This window comes from Halichoerus grypus, chromosome 4 (assembly GCF_964656455.1).
Source record: "Halichoerus grypus chromosome 4, mHalGry1.hap1.1, whole genome shotgun sequence".
Classification (NCBI taxonomy): Eukaryota; Metazoa; Chordata; class Mammalia; order Carnivora; family Phocidae; genus Halichoerus; species Halichoerus grypus.
In genome coordinates this window covers 53354779-53381659 of record NC_135715.1, presented here as the reverse complement: position 1 = coordinate 53381659, position 26881 = coordinate 53354779, and the positions used below count along the sequence as shown (strand labels likewise).

The 26881-nt window shown below is 44.8% G+C and overlaps 1 protein-coding gene across 6 annotated transcripts in view; it reads left to right on the top strand.

Annotated features, from left to right (window-relative positions):
- The window catches only part of ENOX1 (ecto-NOX disulfide-thiol exchanger 1), a 550763-nt gene that overhangs the window by 389596 nt on the left and 134286 nt on the right, over positions 1-26881 (top strand). For all 6 annotated transcript variants that reach the window (XM_078070327.1, XM_078070326.1, XM_078070323.1 and 3 more), the window contains 2 exons: positions 1357-1590; positions 11358-11570. In XM_078070327.1, coding sequence (XP_077926453.1) covers positions 1357-1590; positions 11358-11570 — 447 coding nt within the window. The remainder of the gene's footprint in view (positions 1-1356; positions 1591-11357; positions 11571-26881) is intronic.

Here is a 26881-nt window from a genome sequence, read left to right as displayed (position 1 = left end):
TGTATCTTCCTATTTTTAGAGAACATCATTTAAACCTAGGAGTGAGAAGGGCATAACAGGAATCAGATGTGAGATCTGTCTTGTATTTGTAACTTCTCAAAGTTGTGAAGTGCCCTACAGGGAAGAAGTCAGCCTCTGCAGGGATTTTCAGCAGAGTTTCAACACAAATGCCGAGATAATCCATTGAAATCTAGCACGGAGATCATGAACATCAGTGTAGTGCAGCCTAGCATTTCACAGTGGTATCTCATTTGCAAAGCCCCTACACGGCAAAAGTGCTCGTTTTGCTCTCTCCTCTGGCAGCCCCGACAGCTGTGATCCTGCTGGGACCTAAATTTATGTTTTTAAAATCTGAGTACCCCAAACTGAAGAGCAGCCTCAAAGCCAAGTCTTCTTCATTTTGAAGTGAGGCTGGCTGTCTGGTTTCAGTTCTGTTTGTGTTGATTTCTCAGATCAGGTTTCTGCACATGATCCTTATAAGTTGGGTAGCTCACAGTAAATCCCCCAAAGGTTTCCAGGCCCATTTTTTTTTTTTGGGTCCAGCTCTGTGCTCTTGCACAGGCTCCCCTGGCCTTCAAAGATTGCGTGGACAATTTGTGCAGTGCCGCATGCCAGATGAGGTGCTGCAGGGCTGTAAGAAGGCAGCGGTGAGACCTCTTGATTGAAGGTAAAATAGTCTCCTGTGTGCCCCAGAGGATAAGTGGAAATAAAACAGCCTTGCAAAATTGCCTTGGTAATTGTGGCTTTTGCAGCTGCTGAGAGAGAATGGAGCAGCATTTTCTAGGGGAATGAAGCAATAACCTGTGAGTGAGGTGTTGTGGAATTTACTTTGTAGGTCTTTTTAAATACCATATTCTTTATTTACCCCTACTCTGCCTTTTTCAAAAAAGAATTTAAGAACACTTACACAATAGAGTTATTATAAATTGAAAATATAACACCACGGCCATAGAAAGGCAGAGAGGAGAAAAATGCTACGTGCCAAATTTGTTTCCGAGCTTCCTGGAAGCCAGAGGGAAGAAGGAGTTATGGTAAGTGCCCCGGTTCTTGAGGTCATCCTCTTAGTAACATTGGGTTGAAAGATGGATAGGTGACCCTCTGAGACACCTCCCAGAAGCGTGTTTATCCCCAAATCCGTAATAAGCTGAACTTGGCAGTACTTCCTTATCACTGGGGAGAAGGGTAATTGCTTCCCACCTCCTACGGGAAGAATGCAGTGCCCTTTGGGCAAAAAAAAAAGAAATAGGCGAAAGCCCCCTTGCCCCCACCCCCAGGGTGCCTTGAGGGCCCGGACAAAATGGTGCGGTCATCTTGGCGGTGACATTGTGATGCCACCGGCCTTTCTGTTGCTTTCAGGTTACCGGATGCGATTAGGGTCCAGCACGGACAAAAAGGACTCGGGCCGCCTGCACGTGGACTTCGCCCAGGCCAGGGACGACTTCTACGAGTGGGAATGCAAGCAGCGGATGCGCGCGCGCGAGGAGCGGCACCGGCGCAAGCTGGAGGAGGACCGGCTGCGGCCGCCCTCGCCGCCGGCCATCATGCACTACTCGGAGCACGAGGCCGCGCTGCTGGCCGACAAGCTGAAAGGTAGGGGGCCGCCCGCGCGTCTCCGCCCCGGCGGGAGGCACGGCCCACTCCCGGAGAAACCCCGCCATCCCCCCCCCCCCACACACACACACAACGCCCCAGACGTCTCGGTCCCTCCGCGTGCTGAGTGCTTGCGGGCGACGTCACCCGGAAGCAGGAGCCGGTTGGAAGCGCTTCCTCCTGCTGTCGGGACAGAGCCCCGCCCCTTCCGCCGCTGTGCTCCGAGCACGCGCGTGTACGGCCGCTCAACACGGTTCGTGGGAAGAGGGGCGGGAGAGTCATGCGCAGTAGCCCCGGAGCGGGCTCTTGTCTTCGCACCTGTGTTGACCGAGCGAGGCTGGTGTCTCCTGTGGGCAGGCGGGTCCTGGTGTGCCTCCAGCTCCTGGAGTTTCCACCTACCTGGACTCTTCGCAAAGCCTCCTTCACGCACGTGGGAAACGGCGCTGGGGTCTGTGGAGGGTAGAAGCGAAATGCAGAAAGGGATCATCCCTGCCTTCAGAGATGGCGTTGAAGGGACACTGCTGACACCTACAGAATAAGTAGGAATAAAAAGGAGTACATTCCATTTCTTTAAAGTTTGCTGTGCTCCTTTCACGTGTTTGATGCTATGGGGGATAAAGCCATATGCAGGCTTTAGTACCTGCCCCAGTGAGCTGCAGATGATTGGGGAGGGGCCAGATTCTACCTCGGGATCACGTGTATGTGTGAGTTCTCTTCCATTATTGAGCAGAGTCACGGAATCTGAGCAGCACCTGCATTTACGGGCAAATGATGGTCAGACCTTCCTCGCGCCATTGGGGGCATCAGGTTAGAGTGGCTGGCCACACCCAGGTGTCTCAGGTAGTACAAAGCCACTGGCTTGACTGTCAAGCAAAGTAGGAGCAACGTGCTTTGGGAACACGGGGGCAAGTGTTGATGAAGGTATCGAGAAAATCTTCACAGAGGAGAACTGTGCAGGATAAACAAGGTTTTTCCTTCCCAGGAGAAGAAGGGCCTTAAAGACATTCCGGTCAGAGGCCGGAGCCCTAGGAAAAAAGACACAAGGAAGCAGAGAGGAAGGTGGCACGGGAGGGGAAGGGTAAGGGGCCTGTTCCAGCGCACATGAGACCGGCATGGAAGTTTATAGAGCAAGGTGGAGCTGGAAGGGGCCAGATGGTCGGGCCCTGAAGCTGCCCCTGGATTTGGGTTTTACTCCATAAGCAGTGGAGAAGCCATTAAAGATCTCTGATGAGAAGAGAGATGTGATTGATCCTTGGAGTGTTTTAGAGCATAGCTAGTATATTGCTGGCGGCGTGTAAACTGATCGGGTGTTTTCACTAAATGAAATGTGTGAAAGCTGCTCAAAACCTATTTTAGGAGGATGGGAGGTTGACATTCTGTTTCTTTAAAAGAGAATTCTTTTTAAAAAGGACTTCTGCTTCTAGCCCTTGTGCCCTTTTCAGGCCTTGGGAGCCCCTAATCAGCTGCCGCCGTTGTGGCTGAAAGCTCCCCACTGTAACTACCGAGGGCTTTTTAGCCAACGGCCCGTGTTCCACTGCTCTGGGAGGGCCTGTCTTACAGACATAAGTACATAGGCCATGGGTGTTCCTTTAACAAAAAGCACACGAAAGGCAAACACAGGCATGATCTCCCTTTTCCATTCAGGCTACAAATCATAAGGAGTGGCCAGAGTGAGAAAGAGCAACATCCTCAACCAGGAATGTTGATTTTGCAACAAGTCGTTTTTTCTTTAATATCCTGCACGTTGTGCATTATCGGCTTCCATGCTCCACTTAGACGTGACAAAAACTGGCGCCTTGGTTCTGTGACCTCTTGGAGGGATTTCACAAAAAGTTTGGTGTCCTCCTATTCTTTTTAAGGAAACAGTACACAAATGTCTATGCACTTAAGAGGAACATGGCGTTGCCTTTGCTGTGGGAGGGTCACAGATTGGGATGTCAATTGGGTGAAGTAATTTGCAAGCTTTGCCATTTCAAAAATATATATTTATATAGATGAGTATAACTTGCAGAATTTAGGAGCTGCACCTTCGCCAAGTACTGTGTGATCCGTTGAGAGAACAGATTGGAAAATTTAATAGATGGCAGTTACAGTAGAATGAACTAGCTAGGGATACAGTGCAGGCAACCAGTCAGGTAATACCAAGCTTGACAATTTCAACCCAAGCACAGAGTTTGGAATATAAACAGTATTTAATTGCTTAGGAAATTGGCTGCCTCAGAGAGGAAATCTACTCCATGCTCCTTATAACACTGCAAAGCCAGACTGGAGGGGCCAAGGAAACTGCTTCCCTGAAGATGACTTCATTGATGTGGGGATAAAAAATAAAAAATGCAGTCAAAACCCAAAGTAAAGAAGCCTGAGTAAAAAAGAGGATGGAAATACGATCTGAAAATACCTAATTGAATTTGATTTTTTTTTTCCTCCCCTGAGAAATCATGCTATCTTAGGTTTATTACAAACATTTTCCCCCATTTTACATTGTACTTGTTTATTCTTGCAGTTTGCTTTTTGAAAATCAGCTCTATCTAGCAAAATCTGCACAAGCCAACTCTTTATTATGATCCACAAGGCCCTCTACATGCTGCCCGGTGTTAAAACTCTGCACATAGTAAATACTTAATTCCTTTCTCTCTTCCTTAGCGATTTGGAGCTTTGAGCATGTTGCATTTCTGGCCTCTGGTGCCACCAGACGTGGTGGGAGGTGTGGGGGGGTGGGTGATGCGCCAGCATTGTGCAAATATTTGTGGAGCTCTTTACCATATACCTGGAACTGTGCTAAGAAGCACGGCGGGGGGGGGGGGGGAGGTGGGCAACAGCACACGCGCCCCTACCTCACAGAATTTAGGCTTCTGGCGCGGTACAGGCAATTACTAAGCACCATGTACTTCCCGTGGTGGTGTGTGAAAAGTGCAGCGAGCTATTCCAGGAGCGACCCGGATCCCAGCTGGACCAGCGGCAGGGTGAGGGGGCAGATCTCCTGAGATCAGCTAACCCCAGATCCAGTGGCCACTGGGCCTTCTTGAAGGCGCAGGAGACGTCAAGTTGTAATTATTGCAGTGTCTTAAGGCGGTGTCGGTTACGTTAATACAAATTCTAAAAAAGAAAATTAGCGGGCACCCTGCTGATTAAATAGACATTGTTCTGAGACAATTCCACTTAATGAAGACTGACTGGGAAGTAACTGCTCACAGACCCAAAGTTTATAGCATGGCTTTGAGAAAGTGAGAAGGAGCTCAATAACACCATAATTACACTTTATTGGAAACAGTAGCACCAGGCAGATGAGATAATGAATTTCAGCGTGTCTAACACAGACCATCCACCCCTGGAGGAGCCCTGTGTTTGGACTGTGGAAGGAAGAGATTGATTAGACGGTGAGAAAGATTATATCCTAATTCACTGGAGATTTCTCCTGGCAAGAGCATTTAAAAGTTTTTGTGTACTTTTTCCCCCTTTGGAAAAGCTTCACATAATCTTTCATTATGTGATGAAATGAAGAGTTTCTCTCTGCATCAGGTGAAGTTTTGTCAAAGCTTTGAAGCAGTGCCCTTGGGATCCCCCTGGCATGTCCTCATGAATTCAGTTCTCCTGGGATCAGCATTCCTAATTTCCAGAGGGCTAGACTCGGATTTGCATACAGAATGGCCCCATGTCAGCCTGCCAGACGATGGGGAGGGGGTGCCAATGGTGCCGGCGTTTTGCTGAGACAGTTGTCAATATTTATGGTTCCGAGAAAGTAAAAATCAATAGCACTGTAAGCCAAGTGGAAGTTCCATTAGCTAAAAGCCAGGCTTCCTTCTCAGGGCAAGGGAAATGAGAAGCGCGGGAGCCTGTTTGAGAATCAACTTCCTTAGGCGTTATTGACCTTCACAGAGGCAAGATAGGCCATTTCATCTAGAAACATTTTGCTTGACCCAAAAGCAGGAATAACCAGTGCATTTTCATATTGCCACCCACCCCCTTAATTTTTTTTTTTTTCATTTTTGCAGGTACTACAGAGTTGGGGGAGAGTGTGTGTGTGTGTGTGTGTGTGTGTGTGTGTGTTGGAGGGAGAGGGGTGCATTAACCATTTGTATCACCTTTCCTGCTACCTGTGATTTGGAGGATAGATAAGGTTACACCCCTTTTAATGGTTCATTGAGGAGCCAAAAAATGGAGACTTGTTTAGGGATGTCCAATGTTGAGGGACACATAGTGGAATTTTAGGGATGTTGTAGGAATAATGCTTGGCGATCCTGGAATCCCATTCTGCTTGGGTCAATATGTGACTCTACCCTGTAAGCTGTTCCCAGCTATCATAGAAACCAGAAATCAGTGATAGCCAGATCGACACACCATCCACACGATTCATTTTGTGTATGTGTGTGTACGTGTGTGTGTATCCCCATTTTGGGGGGGAAAAATGTGTTGTAGAACATCTTCCTTTTATCTCATTCTCAAGACATTTTATTCAAATATTAATCTCCTCTCCTGTTATTCCTTTATAGACCCAGCCATAAATAAGTTTTCATATTGAGTGTTCATGGCCTGGCTCTCATCCACCTATTGTTCTGAAAATCAAGGCCAGATCTCCCTCCATACACAAAGGGGGAGAAAAAACTGCTTACCAATTTGAGTCCTTTTCCCCTTTATTATCTATTAATCAGTTTGATTGAAGTTCATCACGTGGCTACCTGCTGAGTCCCTGGGCTCTGCGTCATGGCCCTGGGGTTTCAGACCTGACTGCAGCACGGGCCTGGCCTTTGAGGAGCTTGCAGTTCAGGGGTGGCTAAAGGATATTCTGGCAGTGGAACCATGACTTACAAATATAACATGAACATGTGCCAGCGATTTTATTTAACTCATTTAACGAGAGAATCAGTAAGACGTTAAAAACTGGTTCAAAAGAGAATTTGCTCTATAACAATTTATATTTTCTACTGGACAAAAATTCATCTACATTGTTATGGAGAATTATTTGCATTCTTATCAGTTCTCCACAATTTATGTTCTGTCCCTAAAGAGTTGTAAGATAGCCTGATCAAAAACAATTAAAGATTCACTCCCCTGTAGAATCAGATAATTCTGGGGGCTGGAGGCCAATGGAGAGGGTCCTCTAGGCCATGGCCAGCATTTCACTGAAAGGATCTGCAGTAGTCTCTATGCCCATTTCCAAGTCATGGACATTTTTTTTTTTCTGGATGGGGATGCCAGGTGTTAAAGCAGCTATTCCTTAAATGGGTGTGGGGGAGGTCAGGGACAGGGATTTGCAAAGCTCATAAGGATCACATCAAATCCTTTCAATATTCTCCACTGTCTCAGCTGCTACTTTACATTTAAGGGTTTTGTTATCTTTTAACTTAGATGAGCTCCCAGCCAATTTCCCTGGTTTTCATTGACCGATTTCTTCCAGTGCTTCCAAAACTTTAATGTGCATATGAATCACTTGGAGTAGGATGCAGATTCTGAGTCAGGAAGTCTGAGTAAGGGTGAATCTGCATTTTCAAGGAGCTCCCAAATGAGGCTCAAGCTTTAAGTCTTTGAATAGCAAAGATTTATCCCATGTGCAATTTTTTAAATGTCTACTATGTGCCAGGTGCTCAAGAAACATGAAAGAGAGGGAGGGAGGTTGATAAAGTCTGAAGTAAACAGAAATGAAATGAGATGGGTATGGCTTTAGGTAGTGACACTGAGGGATGATAGTCATTATAGTATTATTTATTCCTCACAAAACTAAAGTTGGTCATTATTTTCCCAGAATTAAAAATGCCTTCAAAAAGATTTTTTGAGTCTTTTGACAAGCTGGTTAGTTAGTGCCTTACTGCAGAAAGTTCTGCTTCTCTGTGATTATCTGACATCATTCTTAACTTTTGTTGCCAGTGGTAATGACCTCAGAGGCCTGAAAGGTAAAGGACCAGTTAGCTTAACTGCCAGGAGAACATTTATCTCTGAGAGACACCGTGAAAATACTCTTTAACACAAAATTGAAGTGTTTATTCCCATCTGATGTTTCCCAACTTCTGACCACTGAATTTGTGGCTCTCGAGCACTAATCACTGCAAGCCTATTAGAAATAGTGTAATCAAGTATAAACTGCGAAGAGAAAAACTCGAAGGGACCAGAAGATTGAAATCTGTTTTGGAAGTTTTATTCTCATGTTAGCCCTTCAAAACTGGAGACCCATCCATAAATGAGCAATTACTATATAGAGTGACTAATGTCTTAGTAGCAGGTTATGTAGGGAGCTGTGGAAACATAGCAAATGGACACCTAATTCATGTTAGGGTTGCAGAAAAGCTGACTTCGTGGAAGACACTGAAGCTGAATCTTGAGGGAAACAGAACAGGTGGACCAGAAACCTGAATGCTCCTTCCTAGAATGAGTGCACAGACAGGCAAAGGCATGGCCATGGTGTTTAACAAAGGAGAGAGCTATAAGGGAATGGGGGAGGGATGGATTGAAGAGGAAAATGCAAATCAAGAAAAGCCACGGAGTAAACGTGCAGTAACCCAGGTGTGACATCGCGAAGACCCTGATTAGAAAACACTACACAATTTTTAATGAGCAAATGGTTCATAGTCACTCCTTAATGCACCGATCTTCCCAATTCTTACTGTGTAAAAAGCACATCTGCACATTCTAGTTTCTAAACTGCACCCATGTTCAGAGTTATGCCTAAGCATGTTCACAGAAAGTATTTGGAATTTTTATAACTGCATCTTTGATGTGATTTTTACGAGCAGTGTTAATTTCTTTTCACATGAATAGCTTTAATAATGCTGCAATCTAAATCCTGTTTAAATTAGTTCTATATTGTTTTCTGTTTTCTCAATGATCTTCCCACTGAATACAAAATTGAATTTACAGTTGGATATTGAAAATGACCACTCCCAATCCCTCCTATAGCCATTCAGAGTGAGTTGCTGGGTTAGTCTTACTTAATATAAAGTCACTTCTTACATAGCAACAGATATTGACCAAACTTACCAGTGAGCCTTAACTAATGTCTTCACATTTAATTTGCATGTCAGTACATCAATTATACATTGGCCTGGCAGTTTTAGAAAGTTCAGAAATGAGGATGAAATTGGGAGTTTTCAAAAGTATATACTTATTTTAAGCTAATGGAATTCTGCCTACAATCACTTGTGTTACCTATCTTTTAACCCTTGTTAAAATGTGAGCAAGTCTCTTGCTGGCTCACTTAATAAATTGTATATTTCCAATTGCTTAATCTTAAAACTGCTGTTTTCTTTTTCTGAAAACTATCAAATAACTATGATCTGCTGGTGAACTTATGCTCTCCATCTAGGAGTGAAGAACAAGAAAATTTGGTTTTCAGATCATTTGAGCAAACATACATTTTAAAATTGAAGTGTGTTCTCCCTCACAGTAAGTTAGTGTATTTATGAACTCAGTGACCACAAGCAAGAGAAGGAAAAACAATCAGTAATAGGAGGGAAAGATAGAACAACATTGTTCTCTCTGCTAGTAAGCTCAACAACAAAATCGTGAAGGGTTTTCTTTGCTCTGTGTTATGCAGAGATGAAAGTCCCAGCAAAGGGTAAAAATGGTACATGGAGTCAGTGTTTTCTTTTTTGTTGTTGTTATTTTTTAAGAGGGGGGGAAGCTTTCTTATAAGTGTTAGGTTTATTCGTGCTGTCTGTTGGGAGGTCCATTCTCCTAACATATATTGGCAGGGAGAGAGGTAGAGAGTGCGTTGCGGGAGGCAAAATTTATTCTGACTGTAACGGTCACAGTGGGCCTCTCACAAACATAATGCTAAATTATGGGCCTCTCCATGGGCTGAACGTAATGTTAAGTTGTATGATGGATTTTATCTTACACAAGCCGCTCCGGTCCATGAAATGAGATAAGAAACCACTGCAGCTGGAGTTCACAGAGGGTTGAGCTCAGACTGAAATTCCAGAGTTAACAAAATTGGATGAGCCAGCTGTGAGACTGCACGCGTGTGTTCTGAGCCTGTGCTTTGAGATTTTCGAGGAAAGGCATCTTTGCGGGGTGCCCCATGGGCGTTCCCAGGGCCTCTTAACTCCTCTGGTGAAGGTGTGAGGGTGGAGGGGGCAGGTTTGCACTGGAAAAAGGCTCTGATCCCCAATCTCCAACTGCCCCTGCCGCAGTGGGGGAGGGCCTGGCTGGGTACTGATCAGTAGTGTGCATTTGATAGATGCTTCCACCCTGGAGAAAGCAGAGCACACCCCATTGTGGGTCAGGCTGATCCTGCCTTCATTCAGTGCACACACCTCTGGGCAAGCAACAGCCACAGCAAAGAAGTTGTGTCCCGTCTGGGAGGGGGCCTCTGGCAGAAAAAGTACTATAGATATTTCTATCCTGCGCTATGAAGTTCACAAAGAGCCCCAAGAATGAAGGTTTTGTATGATGTGTAACATACCAACAACAGCGGTTAATTAAAAAACATCTGGTGAGTGAGGTAAAACTCCTTTACCGAATATGAATCACGCTCTGTCCAGTCATCTGGGTGAGTGTGTGTGTGTGTGTGTGTGTGTGTGTGTGTGTAAATAATATATAATATACAAAAATATATAATAATATAGAAAATATACGCACACACACACATACACACACAATGATAAGGATGTTTCTGATGTTCCTCCAGTGGAGGGAACATACTAGGTACTCAGTATTTATCAAATAAATGAGTAAGAATCTGAATCTTCCAGTTTAATTTTGTTACTGATTTTTAGAATTCAGAGCCTACATAGTTTTCTTGAAAAATATAGGATATTTTTCTTAAGTCACATTTTTCAAGGGTAGAAAAATAAAAGTGGAAGACGTCTCCCCTCAAGTTTGCCTGGGAAGTATGCAGTGAGCCTTCAACAGTAGGATCGATTAATGTTGTGATAATTGACATACAACTTCCAGTTCAATTAACTTAATTACCTTCAAACTTGCTTTTTTTCCCCCTACTTTTAAGCTATGCAACACAGGTCTGTTCTAGTAACCATTCCCAAACAGGCAAGTTTATTTATTTTCTTTCAAATAAACTCTATCATTTATTTATGGGTAGAACCTCATTCCCCACTCCATCCCCCCAACCCCCATACATACCTCAAACCAAGTTCAAATTGGTTCCAGTAGGCTTCTAGATGGCTTCCAGAGAAGACACTGACCACCCAGATAACAAATCCTCTTTTGTTGAAAACAAGGAAATATTCTATTTTTCAGCCTAATTAAATATGTTGTATTAAACCTAAGATGAAAGTAGTTTTGAACTGTAGTAGAAAAAGAATTGACTAATTTCTACTACCACCGTGGGAACAATATCTTCCATTACATCCAGTTTTAAAATAGTTTAATCTGTCATCCATATTTTGACACTAACTCAGCTGATTCTGTCAGAAAACTAGTATCATTGTATAATATACCTGATGAAAGAATAAAGAAGTGGAGACCAGATAGGTTAATAACAGTTTTTCAAGCCAGTCTTAAGAAAGAGAAATCAGGGTTTGGCATACCATGTTACCAAGAATGCCCAGAACAGATCTAAAGCTGAACTCACCAGGTTTGGAGATGAGAGAGTGACCCACCATTTGTTTCTTGGCTGGCTCTATGGCACCATGGAATTAGAGGCAGAAGGGGAAACCAAACAATGCTGGAGCAGCTAGTCTTAGGAAAGCTAATTTGTCAAGTTCGGAAAATGCATCCATGAAGATGGTCCGTGTTCTGTCTTTTGAGAAGAACCCAAAGTAAAGTTCATTGTCTTGCCTTGGCATGATTTGTACTTGGTGGTTTTCCGTTTCCAGATGATAGCAAGTTTTCAGAGGCTATCACAGTGCTCCTTTCCTGGATCGAACGAGGGGAGGTGAATCGGCGTTCTGCAAACCAGTTCTATTCCATGGTGCAGTCAGCCAATAGCCACGTCCGCCGGCTGATGAACGAAAAAGCCACCCACGAACAGGAGATGGAAGAGGCCAAGGAGAATTTTAAAAATGCCTTAACCGGAATCCTCACTCAATGTAAGTAAAATTTTGGGAGCCATCTGTTTTTGTTGTGAGTTTGCCTTTTCTTTTGCATTCATTTAATTTTTGTTTTCATTTGGGGGTAAGTAGTTCAATAATTTCCCATTTTACTCCATATTGAATGGCAAACCTCATAACCTATTTCATGTCCTGTGGCAACTTGGAGGAACACGGACCCTGCCCTGAGAGCTTACTTCTCAAGGTGAGCAACGTTTCTGTAGCTTTTCCTCAGAACACCACACCTGGCCACTGGGGCAGGGCAGCCAGATGCTTCTGTGCCTGCTGGACCCACCACAGGTCACACCGCACCTGCAGGGCACCTGCCGGGCGGCTGCCCTTTACCATGCAGGACATGACCTGCATGTCCTCCTAGTGCCGACAGTAGGAAGCAGACCCCGAGCACATTGTCCTTGAGCTTTGTTTAGGATGAAGGCACCATCAGAAAAACTCCTCCTCAGGATCCTTTATTTGAGGTGAGCTTTCGCTGTCAACATGGGCAACCCAGAAGTCGAGGTGTTTCTACAGTATTATTTTTTTGTCCTTTCTTCATCTCGAAAGCAGATTGCCTTAACTGCTTAATGCTGGCGATTTTTCATGTCCAGACCCTAAATTGATGAAGGGGTGTAAATAGGCTTTCTCATAGAACAATAGTCAGGGTAATTACCCAGGGCTCTATTCAAAAAAAGGGCGTAAATTTTTTTTCCGGGCACTCTGTCTGTGTCTGTAGTTCACATCACAGTGGCATAACGCATTGCGGTTGCTGATGTTCCTGTGGTTGGTAAAAGCCATCGAATGACACTGTAACAATGCCCCGCTCTATTCGGTACCAGGTGCAGGGTGCCACGTGGGACGGTGACATATGCGATTTACATATTCGTTCTGAGAATGAGGAATTTTTTCAATGATACAGTGTGCCAAAATGTCGATCACCTCTTTCATCAGTGTAAACTCAAGGGACGATGGATCTATCTGTTAGGACTGGAAGAGAGAGGGACATGAAAAACCAGGCTCTCAAGTGGAAAGGTGTTTTATATGACTTTGTTGTAAGAAGACCATTTTTTGCAGCAACATAAAATATATAAGAAACGCACAAACATGAACTCTGGTAAGTGACCAAATATCCAGTAGGACACCAACCTGGGCACCTGTCTTTATAGAAAAGGAATAGGAAAAACAGAAGTGCTGTCTCATCAGACCATTATCAGACCACTTTCCCTTGATGCCCAGTCATGAGGAATGGCCCTTCCCCAGACCGTGTACACCCAGCAGTTCTGAGGTTAGGGTTACTAGGGATAGGATAAAGAACACTAATATTGATTCCGCCTTTAAAAGGAGGGAAGCGCAGAATGGATTAGTGGGTGGAGGGGAGGTAAGGCTGGCTTGGTAATGGAGAAAAGGAAGAGAGGGAAAGGCAACTCAACTCTAATGATACAGTCCCTGCAAAGTAATGGCAAGCCAAGTGCATGAACACTGGGATATTACTGGGTAACTTTTGCTCACTAGCATCAATTTAAAAACATTTTCACTCTGTGACTTCACAGTCCCACCTGGCAGGGAAGACTCAATCCTTGAGCCTAACAGTGAAGGTAGAAAGACAGCCACGCATTAGAATAGGGGAGAACTTCGGTGTCCTTTGGCCGTATCTGTTGAAAGAAGCACCTGTTAAAAAGAGGCCCAGCTCTTGTGGCTGAGAGAATGCAACGTGCCTGACATGATGTGGGGCTGAGCTGGTCTCGGTTTGAAACCACAAGAGAGATAGATGAAGAAGTCTGGCACGTGGCAGGATCCAAACATCAGCATTTGATTACCGATAAAGGCTGAATTGGAACGTGAGGTTGAGGTCTGCTGTAACAGTGGGCTTTCTACTGCGAGGCCTCCAGGGGGAGCATCTGGCCACAGGCAGCCCTGAAGCCCTTGGCCCCGCTGCACAGTGAGGGGAGGAGCAGGGGGGAAATGAGCAGGGGTACAGGCAGGCTGGTGGGCTGCCTCCCTGGGAAGGAGAGAGTGAAGGGCGGCAGTAGGACCAGGAATTTTGGAGGGAAGTCCACCTCATGGAAACCTAGGAGTGGAGACTCCTATTCTAGATACCTCTTTGGCACCTCCACTGTGAAATATCAAAAATGGAATTCTTGCTTTTAATTTTCAAACCCATTCCTTTTTAGGTTTTTCCTTCCTATTTTAAGGAATTCTCAGACCCAAATCCTACAAGTAATTTTTACCCTCATCATCTCCCTCCTCCAAAGCCCGTATTCAGGCCATCAGGAAATCCCATTGTGTCAGCATTCAAAAATGACTCACTTTTCTTCATTTTAACTGCCAGCATTCAAGTGCGGGCTGCCTGAACTATGGCAATGGCCTGGTGCGTCCGTTAGGCCTGGTGTCCACCTGTGAGTACCAGAAAACCCTACCCAACTGTGTCTTAAAAAAGTGAGGTTTTTTCTTTTCATACTTGGTAAAATCCGGCTGTAGATGTTTATTGGCACAGGTTCAGGGCTGCAGGGCTGTCAGGCCTGAGGTGTCTGCGAGGCTGTTAGCTTTTCCTAGGTGATGGTCAAAAACGACTGCTCTTGGTCCTGCCATCACATCGTTTCTTTTACGCGCTCGAATCACGTAAGGGAAAAAGCAGAGGACAGGCTTGTGCCTTTAGGGCAAGAAAGCAAAACTTGCCCAAAGATCCTCAACAGACTTCCGTTTACGTCTTATTGTGCGGAATTATTACATGTGTCCATGCCTAGCTACAAGGAAAGCAGGAAATACCCTTTTTTGAGTGGGCCCGTTGCTCCCAGAATAAAGCTGGAGCTCTCATAGGAAGGAAGGAGGGGAGGAGGGCTGCCGGGAGGCATTGTGCAGTTTCTGCCATATACAGTCCCTCCCTTTCCACTTTGATTCTTATTCAATCTATTTTTCACACATCGTCTAATATAATTCACATCATGTCTTCCCCACTTAAATTCCTCGAGTAGCTTCCCATTGCACTTACAATAATATTCACTCTCCCCAGACTACAAGCTCTCCAGACCTGCCTCTTTAGCATCAGTTTTCCCTTGACACGCCGTGCCTCATCCCCACTGGCCTCCCCGCTGCGGAGCCTGTCAGAACTGCCTCCCACCCCTGAGCCTTTGCACCTCTGTCCTTCTGTCTGATGTGCACTGCTCCCCACCCTGCATGCATGAATCCTCCCCATCCTTTGTGGTCTTGGCCGAAAGCCCACCCTTCAGGAGACCTTTCCGCTTCACCCTTCCCCAGTAGTTTCACCCAGTTCGAGGTCCTTCAGAGCACTTACCAAAATATGCAATGATGTCATGATTTGTCTGCTCTTGATTATTAGTCATGCGTGCACACCAAGTGTCTGGAACATAGACTCAGGATGATGAGTGAGTGAGCACATGAGTAAATAGGAAGGATGGCAGGAAGGAAGCCTGAGACAGTTCAGAAGTTCCCAGGGCCCTCTGAGAGTGGTTTGGTGTGGGTGGCAGCACAGTGCGGGGGGCCCGGGCCTTCAACTCTGCTTGTGTGATCCAGCACGTCTGAAAGCTCACTAGCTGTGCCTTTGTTGGTAATTGCTGTGCTCTACCAGACCCCTGGTAGCAGGCTAGGGGGTGTTAGGGGAGTCAGCATGGAAGAGTCAACGGAAAACTTCATGTTGGCATTTCTCAGTTGTAACCACATTTCCCATCTACCTGTTGCTGTGTGAGAGACCCCCCTCAGCCCTGTACTTTGCTTCTGGGGAAGTGTTTCAGCAGCCGGCAGAGCAGGTGAAAAGTCCCAGCTGATGTTGACAGCCCACAGTGCTGTCGTGCCCATCCCAGCCACAGAGGGCCTAAGGGGCCATCATGTGCCTTGGTAGCTAAGGCCCTTCGGAACAACTTCAAGATGGGAGAGACCTTGAATGTGAGTGTGACCTGGAACTAAGCCTTAGAGGGAGAACAGGAAGGTTGCGTGTCTTACTGAACAACCTCAGAATTTTCCATTCTTTCCTATGCGCTTTTACAAAGATGACTACTCCCCAGCTGCAAAGGGGAACCAAAGCCTACCATTCGTCATGACAATGGTAGCAGTAACCTGGCTAAGCTGCTATGTGTGTGCACATTTCATCACCCTTTGAATTTTAAATACATCTCTTTTCATGTCTGATGCAGTTATGTCTGTTTGTCTCAACCACATTTTCCACTTATCCCAGCTCCCTTTAGTATGGCGGGGTGAGTTTGGCATCGGTACATGGGGCGGCTTCTAACACAATGACTGCCAAAGTCCACAGTGATTGGCACACTCACTGCATTTTCCAAAAGCAGAACCAGCCACACCCCCATTCGTCCACATTAATACTTCTGGAAAACACCGCAGGAATCACATTTCGGCTTTCTCATTTAGAATTAGATCACGATTGTTAATTACGAAAATTCAGGAATGGCATCTGTTTTCTTTCTCCTAAGGGGCTGGAGATCTGGTTGTTTGGCAGTAACCCTGAGTGCACCCTCCCTCATAAAAGATGTCCACAGCGCCAGCACCCTTCTCCGTAACATCCCATGGTGGTCTCCATTGGAAAGCCGCAAGGGTCAGGAAATTGTTCTGAGGCAATTTGAAAGCAAATATATTGATGAGCTGGCTTATTACAGCAGGTGGAGCTGGCCTGGTGTCCTGAAGGGAGGGTTCATTTGACAACTTCCAGAAAAGTTCAGGCACATTTTTGCAAAGCTACCAGCATGGTAAGTTGGGTCCCTAGATAGATATTATTGGAAATAGGAGAAGGGAAATTTCATTAAGTGTTTGTCCATTAAACTGGATAAGATGCACCCATCCTTGCTTTGCTTGTCATATTTGTCCTTGCTTTCATATTTGAGCAGATAGCATTTGTTCAAAGGGGAACAGAAATCAAGAGCCATGAATAATAACATAAAGAAAAAGTTGTGATTTATTTCAAGGTTTACGTCAAGGTCCAGTAGTTACCTTCCAGCCTTGTTGATGTTCAGTCCTGCTAATATTTGTTTAAGTTCTAACCTTTCTCGTATCTCTGGTCTTCACCCCAGAACCATAGTTTCCATCTAAGCCTTGGCTTTAAGCATCAAGGGGCAGCACCTGACCCAACCAAGAGTTTGGGGAGTTCAGCATCCATTCACCTCTGTTTGGGATCGTTTTTTACTTCTGACCACAGATGTGCAGTTATGAAAGATGTTAGTTGAGGACGCCATCTATCCTGGTGTGGCAGCTGGGGCTTTCTCATCTTTTCCGGCCAGCTGGGCAGATCTCATCTGCTAGATATAGAAGAAAGAGAAAAAAAAATGTCAGCACAGGTGAATCATCTCACTCTTATGTCATCTTATCCTTAGGTCATCCTTGATTCATGTTTATGTCATTTCTTAACCTGTCCATTTGGCAGGAAACTTCCCCAGTTCTCCCGACCAGGAGACATTGGGGTTTTGATCTTCTTTGCTTTTTAAAAATGTATACTTCATAGGCACTCCCCGTAGGCCCGCCCACTTTCAGTTTTTCAGTTATGAGCAAAGCTTGTCATTTCAAAGCTCAGAGAGGAGCTGTTTATAAAGTTCAGGAAGCATGTACCACAGCATTCAATTATTAATATGCATGCCAAGATGATCAATTGTGCATGCCTTGTTACAACACACACTCATCTAATGAACATTTCAACACTGCATGATATCCCCACTTTGGTACTTCCCCAACACGCTTCCCAGTAAGAGAGAAGCGAAGGAAGGGAGTAACATGGGGGAAAGGCAATTGGGAAAGCAGTGGAGAAGGGTTGATTAATATTAATTTTAAGAACATGTGCCATAAATACAAGGAGCAGGACTGGAAAGTAGAAACTATAGAATGTCAGGGCGGGAGGGGAACCTCAGAGATCTTTTGTTTCATAGCCTCTCATTTTCGAGAGGAGGAAACAGAAGTTCTAGAGCAGACGTGACAGGCCTTGGTCATTTAGCAGTTTACGGGCAGATCAGAACCCAGGACTGTTGGCCCCCTGAACGGTTAGCTCTCTACCGCTTTGCCTATGTGTGTGTTTATGAGCAGTGAAAATGAGCAGAGGAGGATATTATAGCTGTAAATTTGTGGCATGCGGGCGGAGCCGAGGGAGTGTTGGGGGGTAGTCGGCACTGCCTTCACACGGAATGCAAATGCTGCTGTCTGGTTAGGAAGTGAAGCCTTTGCCTCCAGCACGGCCCTCTCTCCCCCTCCACGCCGTGCCTACGCTACCTCCCTCGCCTCAAGCGTCTTCCTCGGGCCCAGGCCGGAACCAGAGCCCAGCCTCGGTCACGCGTGCTCCTGGTGCAGCTCGTGGCCCTGGCCCCCTCTCCTGCCGTCTACGGTGCTTTTTTTTTTTCCTTTTTTAAGATTTTATTTATTTATTTGACAGAGAGAGACACAACGAGAGAGGGAACACAAGCAGGGGGAGTGGGAGAGGGAGAAGCAGGCTTCCCGCCGAGCAGGGAGTCTGATGCGGGGCTCAAAGCCAAGCAGGGAACCCAATGCGGGGCTCGATCCCAGGACCCCGGGATCATGACCTGAGCCGAAGGCAGACGCTTAACGACTGAGCCACCCAGGTGCCCCCTTCTACGACGCTTATTAACACGGCCCCTACCCCCTTGAGCATTTCATTCTTTCCTCATTATCTTATGTGCATCAGGTTGTGGGGTCTTCATTTTTTCTTCTAGCAAGACTTGAGGCTACACAGAGACACAGAGGCCATTTACTGGTCCCCTTTCCCGCCTCCCTGCGCCCCACCCAGGTCTGGCACAATTCCCGGCAGCCTGTCAGAGACCTAAGTACAACTCTTGGCTGTTGGTCAACATCATAGATGGAAATGAAGGTGGTATGGGAAATTGGGCTAGAGCCTAGAAACTGCAAGACATACTCTAAATGTTGGGCTTTTTGAATAAACCATAATCTCAGCTGACTTTGTTCCAGCATGCCATCCTCCTTCAAGTAGAACACGCAGAATATTCTTCAGCTGAGAACCTTGCAGTAGTGCTATCTCAGTCCTCTTATTAATATTACTTTAACCTGGAGATGGGAAAGCTTAGAACTGCCATGCAAATTTGCTTTGTACGTTTGTGATAGGCAACAACGCCACCCTCATCTTAGATCTTGAAAACGGCAAACAGAGGAGAGGCCGTTGACTGGGCCTGAAGAGATCCTGGTTCTAATCCTGGCTCGACCATCAGTTAGCCAGGTGACTTTAGGACAGTCTGCTGAGCATCCCGAGTCTCAGTTTCCCCATCTGTTCGGTAGTGGAAGGGTTTGACCAGACAGCCACCCCCCACCCCAACCCCGCCCCTAAAGCCCATTGCCATTCCAAAAATTCTGCAGTCCTTATCATGTCAATGACTCTGATCCTTTTTTTTCTGAGTATGTGAAACAGAGCCAGCCTCTCTACCAGGACCCAGCCGGGATGCCGAGAGCTCCTTAGCTGATCACAGAACAGTGGAGCTGGTATCCTCCCAGGCATGTGCCCCGTTTCTGCCTCGCTCTGGAGGTCGTGTCTGCAGGACAGCACTACAAATTTCAAGCCACATTTGAACCCTGAGAGTGTGTGCGCGGCACCCTTCCGGGGTGCTGCACACTGTAGACAGGTCAGGGTTCCTGTTGGGGAGACTGTGCCTTCCCTAACCGGTCTCCTCTGTCACGTCCTCATCTGTTTTCTTGACTAAAATCGTAAAAGCCTCAGGTGTTTGAACAAATGATGAAATTCATCCACAAATATTTATTGGGCCCCTGTTAAGCACCCAGTAGTGCGCAGAGCGCTGGAGTGACAGATGAGGGGTCTCTGATCTTCCTGTGGACCGTGACCCCCCCTTTCAGGCAGATGGGTGTCATCATCCACATTTCTTCTGCCTGAAAAGCTCTTTCTGAAACCATTTACTTCTTAAGAACATCTCAGCTAAATATTTTTTTTTTTATTTTCTGCCAAGGGAAATTTGGCTTCTATGTTCCTGCTGTCGGAAAGGAATTTTATGAAGTGTTAAAATGTTTTCCGTGTCTGTGGTCGTCATTGCTATCGTTCATCCATGGGAAAAAAATTCCCCTTAACTGCTTTAGCAACTCGGCAGGTTTTCTGTTTCTCCTCCAAATCATACTGATGGTTATATTTGCCAGTGTTTTAAGTTCTGGAAGCATTATTTTCATTAAAAAAAAATACCTATTTGCTCTCAGGGAATAAATGTCCAGAGAAAATATTTTTTATAAAAACTTTCAAATCAAGAATGAGCAGAGAACCTCCTATTTCACAGGATACCAAAAGCAATAGGAGAGGATACTGGAAGCCTGCCAGATGTGAGTTGAGCCTTTTTTGGTCTCTCTCCTTTCAGTCTCACTGAAAATATATGTACTGAGCCAAATAATACCACTACGATAATAACATGAAAAAAAATGTTTTACTGATAGCAAAATGAGAGAGAGAAATTAAGCCTTACACTCTGGAATAATAAGGAATTGTAGAAGGCTAGATTTCAAGAGCTAACATAGTATGTGTTGAGTGAAGAGCACGGCAATTCAGAAAAGATAGAACTTTTGGGAGCTAGAGATGAAACCCTGCTATCTTTATGTGAGCCCACTTGTAGGGACTGCAATAGAAGCCGCTGCCAAGTGGTAAGGAGGAGGTGGGGGGGGATATAGAAGAGGGGACAGGCTATGAGGAAGTCGTCTCCGAGCTACTTTGGAAAGAATCCGCGTGCAAACATTTTTTTTTCACAAAAACTTTTTAAAGCCAAGTCACTTTCAAACTAGATCTGAGGAAAAGTGAGGTGTCAGTATAGTTATTTTAACGCAGAGATGATGTATTCTGGACTCTTCTGTGCAACCGAGAAAGGAAGTACAAGTTGGTGTCTGTGCTCAAGCAAAGGAAAACTGTGCCCAGGGAGGATCATGAAAAAGTAGCCACTTTTATTTAAGGACATAAACTGCTTAGGTTTGTAGACACTTTCTCTAGCAGGGTAGTTGTATGACCAGCAAAACCAAAACTATTTCCTGTTTCTTTGCGGAAAAAGCTTGCTGACCCGTCTTCTGTAGGATCACAGAGCTGGGGTGGATATTTAGAAATGGCTCGTCCATCCCCCTTTCCTTTGGGCCTCAAACATAGAGGCTTTCTTCAGGCTACACGGTTGCTTGGTGGTGGAGCTAAGACTTTACCCACAACAAGGGCTTCCTCGCTCTCCTTCCTGGCTCATACTCACATGCAGCCCCACAGTGTCTATTCCTAAAAGCACTCCCTCAGCCGGGCCCCACCTCCTCAGGTTTCCCCTGCTGAGGTTTATTATCCAACAACAGTGATGAACAAAAGTAGGGCGGAGTGGATTTTAGATGACTGTGTGCTGAGGGCACACACGGAGGGAAGCCAGTTCCAGTCTGGTAGACACACAAGAAGTAGGGGCCCTTTTGCAGACACTGTTTCTTCTTCACTGCCTTTCAGATTCCTCGGTATACTTTTGGAGAGGGGTCAGTCAGCTTCCTGCCCCATAACAATCTCAACTATTTAGCTTCTTCCTTTTAGAAAATTCTACATGTCTTAAAGTTTTGGCCCAGGGGTCCTTCAAGCCTTTCCTGCCTCCTTTGGTGCTCTCTGCAGGCTTCTTCTCCTCCTGTGACTCAGTCCTGTCTGTGGCTGTCTCCTCCCAGGGCTGCAAGAATCAGCAGCATCTTTGGATCACCCTAGCCCCAGCGCCTAGGACAGTGCCTGGCATGATACATTCTGCAGTGCTCATGAGACTTTGGCCCATAGTATAAATCCATATACAAATGTTTATAAATACAGTTGACCCTTGAACAACATGGGTTTGAACTGTGCTGGTCCACAGATTTTCTCAATACAGTACAGTAGTACTGTAAATGTATTTTCTCTCATGATTTTCTTAACATTTTCTCTAGCCTCCTTTATTGTAAGAATAGAGTATGTAATACATATAACATACATACTATGTGTTAATCAGCTGTTTTGTAAGCTGTAAATGGGAAGCTATTAAGTTCTGGGGGAGTCAAAAGCTGTATGCAATGTTTGACGGGGGTGGGGGTGGGGGTCAGTGTCCCTCACCCTCGCATTGTTCCAGGGTCAGATATATGTTATTTGAAGTTGAGCGGATACAGTTCCATGCCCAATTTCACCACTTGCTAAGTATATGACCTTGGACAAGTAATTCTACCTCTCTGTGAATCTGTTTCTTTATCTGTGAAATGGGCATTACGGAAGCACCAGCCCCAGAGGGTTGTTGGGAAATTTAAATGAGATAATGTTTTAAATGAGAGGTTCTCAAGCTTCACCATTGGAATGACCTGGAAAGCTTGTTAAAACAGTCCACTGGATTGGTGGTTGCCAGAGGCAGAGGGTAGGGGTACAGGAAATGGGTGGGAAGGGCATCAAAAGGTACCAACTTCCAGTTAATCTGAAAAATACTTAGTGGGCATGAAATTGGAGCGCAATTTGGCAATAGCTCTCAAAAATTAAAAATTCAGATACTCTTTTATCTGTTCCACTGCTAAGAATTTCTTATAAAGACACTTATATAAAAATGTCAAAAGATATGTCTGAGGATGTTCATTGCAGCCTTATTAATACAGGAATACCCCAAAGATACTGCGAGCTCATAAAGTGAATATCACAATAAAGTGAGTCCAATGAATTTTTTGGTTTCCCAGTGCATGTAAAAGGTATATTTACACTGTTGTAGTCTATTAAGTGTGCAACAGCATTACGTGTAAAAAAACAACGTACATTCCTTGATTAAAAAATACTTTGTGACTGGGGTACCTGGGTGGCTCAATCGGTTCAGCATCTGACTCTTGATTTTGGCTCAGCTCATGATCTCAGGGTCGTAAGATTGAAGAGCCCGTGTCGGGCTCTTCAATGGGCAAGGAGCCTGCTTAAGCTCCTCTCTCTCCCTCTCTAAAACAATAAAATAAAAATAAAAATACTTTGTGGCTACAAACGCTAACCATCTGAGTTTTCAGCGAGTTATAGTCTTTTTGCTGACGGAGGGTCTTGCCTCGTTGATGGCTGCTGGCTGATCAGGTTGGTTCTCGCTGAAGGCTGGGGTGGTTGTGGCAATTTCCCAATATAAGACAGCAATGAAGTTTGACACATTGATTGACTCTTCCTTTCACATAAACACTTAGAGGCCATTGTAGGGTTAGTAACTGGCCTAATTTCAATGTTGTTGGGTCTCAGGAACTAGGGAGACCCCAGGAGAGGGAGAGAGATGGGGGAACAGCCAGTCAGTGAAGCAGTCAGAACACACACATTTATTGATTAAGTTTGCCATCTTACGTGGAAATGGTTTGCAGCCCCCCAAAACAATTACAGTAGTAACATTAAAGCTCCCTGATCAGTATCATCATAACACATACAATAGTGATGAAAAGTTTGAAATACTGCAAGAATTACCAAAATACGGCACGAGACATGCAATGAACAAATGCTGTTGGAAAAATGATGTTGGTAGACTTGCTGGACACAGAGTTGCCACAAGCCTTCAATTTGTAAAAAAAACACAATTATCTGTGAAGTGTAATGAAGGGAAGCACAATGAAATGAAGTGTGCCTTTCGCATATCAGTAGATTTCCAAGATACGTTAAGTGGAAAAGAACAAGTTTGAGCACAGTGTATATGATATTAGCACTTGTGTGTAAAGAAAGAAAGGTTGTACATAGAAAAATAGACACGGTCTATACTTTATGCATAAGGTTTTTCTCTGGATGGAGATGCTAGAATCTGTTAAAAGTGGTTACCGTTAAAGAGAAAAACTGGATGGGAGGGAGCCAGGATGGGAAGGTAGCCTTTTACATTTTGTTTCATCCCTTTTTCCTTATATACATCTATTACTTTTATTTAGTCAATAGGGATAATCTAGGCAGGGGGATTTACTGGATTTTAAAAGCCTAATAAAAGCTGTATATTGTAAGGAACCATTAAAATTGTAATCTTCTCAAAGATTTTTGTTTTGATACTTCTCAAAATGTTTGAATAGATGCATTAATAAGGGGATCTACAGCTCCTGAAATGTATCAGGATTTATACAAAGCTTAAGTCACTATCCGCCTAATATCTTACCATTTATTTGAATCATATCACCATTCCCTGCTTACTCGAAATTGGCTACAAACATCCTATCTCTTTCTTTTTTATAATTTGATCACCATGTTTCTCTTTCTTCCTGTCTCCATCCCCATCCCCATAAAAGAAGCAACTATCTGGCCTCATCTAGCCAGGAAGTTAAGAAACGTGACGCCTGCCCATGGTGTCGTGGCCTCAGGTTTAACGGGGCTGTAATGGATTCACAGCGTCATGCAGCAGTGGTCTTTTTCACTCATCTCCAGAGAAAACCCCAGAGTGCCCTTTTTCCTCCTCAACTTGAAATTCCAGTCCATGCCTCCCTAATGTATGGGTCTGACCGTGTTAATTCTCTATGTCCTGGGCTTCCTGCCAGGCCGACTGGCAGGCTCCTCGGTGCTCAGGACCCAGAGTGAGTAGGCAGGGATCTCTCTGGGAATCTCTTCTCACAGCTTCCCCTGTCTGTGCCCAACACTAACTGCTCCTCCCTCTGGCTTTGTCTTGCTCCTCTGGGTGTCCTGAGAGCCTGAATCACTTACTGCATTTCCTCCGTTAAAATTCTTCAGTCCAGAGCCAAGACTCATCAATTCTACCCTAGCTTTTAGGATTTAAAAGCAACAGTAACAAGCCAGGGAGGAGAGGTCAACTGTTTCATTAGTTATGTGCCTTTCTTTGAACATCTTTTCTGAGCTATTCATAGAGGTTGTGGAAAAATGTTATCCCTTAAAGGAAAACCAAATTTCCTCGGAACCCTATAGACCTCGGCTCTATGATGAGCCCAAATAACATTAAAAACAAAAATTGAGCTTAGAAGATTTGCTTGAGATGCTTTATTTAGTTAAGCCTTCTGCCTGTAAGGACTTAGTTTCTCCAGATATTTGCACCACTAAAGGGATTGAAGGCTCTTTTGCAGCTATTTAGCTGGAGCACAAGATACAGGAAGTGCAGGGACTCTGAGGAGGAACACGGGAGGACAAGGAAGAGAAAGGTCTGGGTTTGTGTTCTTCAGAGGAGCATAACCTTCCTCTTGCTTCCAAGGCTTTTCTGCCCAGAGCTCAGAGTTCAGGAGTCGTGTGCAGCCCCGAAATCTGAGGCTTTATGCTTGATGCTCTGCTCCTTCCTAGAGAGCTTATTTTATTTATTTTTATTTTATTTATTTATGTGCCAGAGAGAGAGAGAACACAAGTAGAGGGAGCGACAAGCAGAGGGAGAAGCAGGCTCCCCACTGAGCAGGGAGCCCGATGCGGGACTCGATCCCAGGACCCCGGGATCATGACCTGAGCCGAAGGCAGACGCTTAACTGACTTAGCCACCCAGGCATCCCCCAGAGAGCTTGTTTCAATGTGGCCTTTTTCCGGGTAAATGGATGTCCTCTTCTGAGCTTTCCTTTCCTTAGACTGAAGATTAAGTGCTTCTAAAGATAATTTATAAAGTTTTCCCTCAAGTGAGAAGTATGTTCTGAACTCAGCAGATGTCCAAACATTTTGAGGTGGAGGAAAGTACTAAAAAAAAAAAAAAATTAAATTACTTAGTCTTATGGATTTTTTAAAAAAAATTCTGGGGGCGCCTGTGTGGCTCAGTCATTAAGCGTCTGCCTTCGGCTCAAGTCATGATCCCGGGGTCTTGGGATCGAGCCCCGCATCGGGCTCCCTGCTCTAGAGAAAGCCTGCTTCTCCCTCTCTCACTCCCCCTGCTTGTGTTCCCTCTCTCTCTGTGTCTCTCTCTGTCAAATAAATAAATAAAATCTTTAAAAAAAAATTCTGAAGACTATATACATATACGTGTGTGTATTATGTGGGTCTCTTTACATACACACGGACAAGAGAATGAATAATCACTAGTAGGATGTTCAGTTAATTAAACAAGGAAAATCCCAGACAGAGTGGCCCTAATGTGGTGGTGGTGTACAAAAGCAAACCAAATCCAAGCCTATGAATGCCTAAAAGTTACAAAATCAAAACCTAAGGACAACCAATCACAAGCAGCCAACTAGACTTGAAGCGGTGACCAATCCATGATTTCCTTGCTTTGCTTCTGCCTTTTCTCTAGAAAAGCCTGTTTCTAGCTCCTGCCAGGCCGGGGAGCGCCCCTCACCACTTCCAGTTAGGCACTGCCTGATTCCACCGATTTTTGCTCAAATAAACTCTTCAAATTTTTAATAGACCTCAGTTTATCTTTTAACGGGGCTTATAGCTGCAAAGAGTGATTAGCAATTTCATCAAAGCTCTATTATCCTTCCCTTAGGTTCACTTATACCTGCTGGATATATGTTAGCGACTCTAGTATGACATCTAAGACTGACATTCAAACATACTGGTGAAAAGTCACTTTTAATTTTTTCATGATTCTCAAATAACCTAATTTAGGCAAAACATTTAAAACGTAGAAGTTGGCAGTGGGCTGGGGGAAATTTGCAAGGTGTGTGAAGGTAGATTTAAATTTTCTGACTGATCTCTTTCTATTGATAGTACTTCAAAAATACTTAAGTGTACAGCTGATCCAGGCTCAAGTGGGGCCTTGGAGCTAGTAGTCTCTAGCCCACTAGGGGTGCTCCCGGCACGGGTTGGGGTTGATCTGAATTGCTGCTTTTTTGAACAAATGCCAATACCATCTTGTTCACTCTCTCTTCTCTGAGCTTTTAGGTAGAATTTTACTTATTTTATTCGTTTGAGAGAGAGGGAGAGCCCAGAGGGAGAGGGAAAAGGAGACTCCCCGCTGAGCATGGAGCTGAGCACGGAGCCAGACCCAGGACCGTGGGATCATGACCTGAGCCAAAGGCAGACACTTAACCGACTGAGCCACCCAGGTGCCCCTTAGGTAGAATTTTAAACATTCAATTTAGCTAGTAACCACTTGTAGTTTTATTGTGTGTATAGGACAAGTAGTGTGAATTATATACCAGAAGTAGTGAGTGGTGGTCAAATTCATGGACTTGCTCTTTGGTGTTCCTTGCTGGAGACAATGAAGAGTGTATGCTGGGGCCCCTGGTTGGTGCAGTCAGTTGAGCTTCGACGTTTGGTTTCAGATCAGGTCCTGATCTCAGGGTCCTGATCTCAGGGTCATGAGATTGAGCCCCGAGTCTGGAGCCTGCTTCAGATATTCTCTCCCTCTCCCTCTGCCCTGTCCACTCATGCGCACGCTCTCTTTTAAAATCTTATAAAAAAAAAAAAAATGAATGGTCTTTATTTATGATATCACCACCAGCAGTTGTCCTGATTTATGATTTTGAAAATCTGCTGTCTTTGAATCACATTC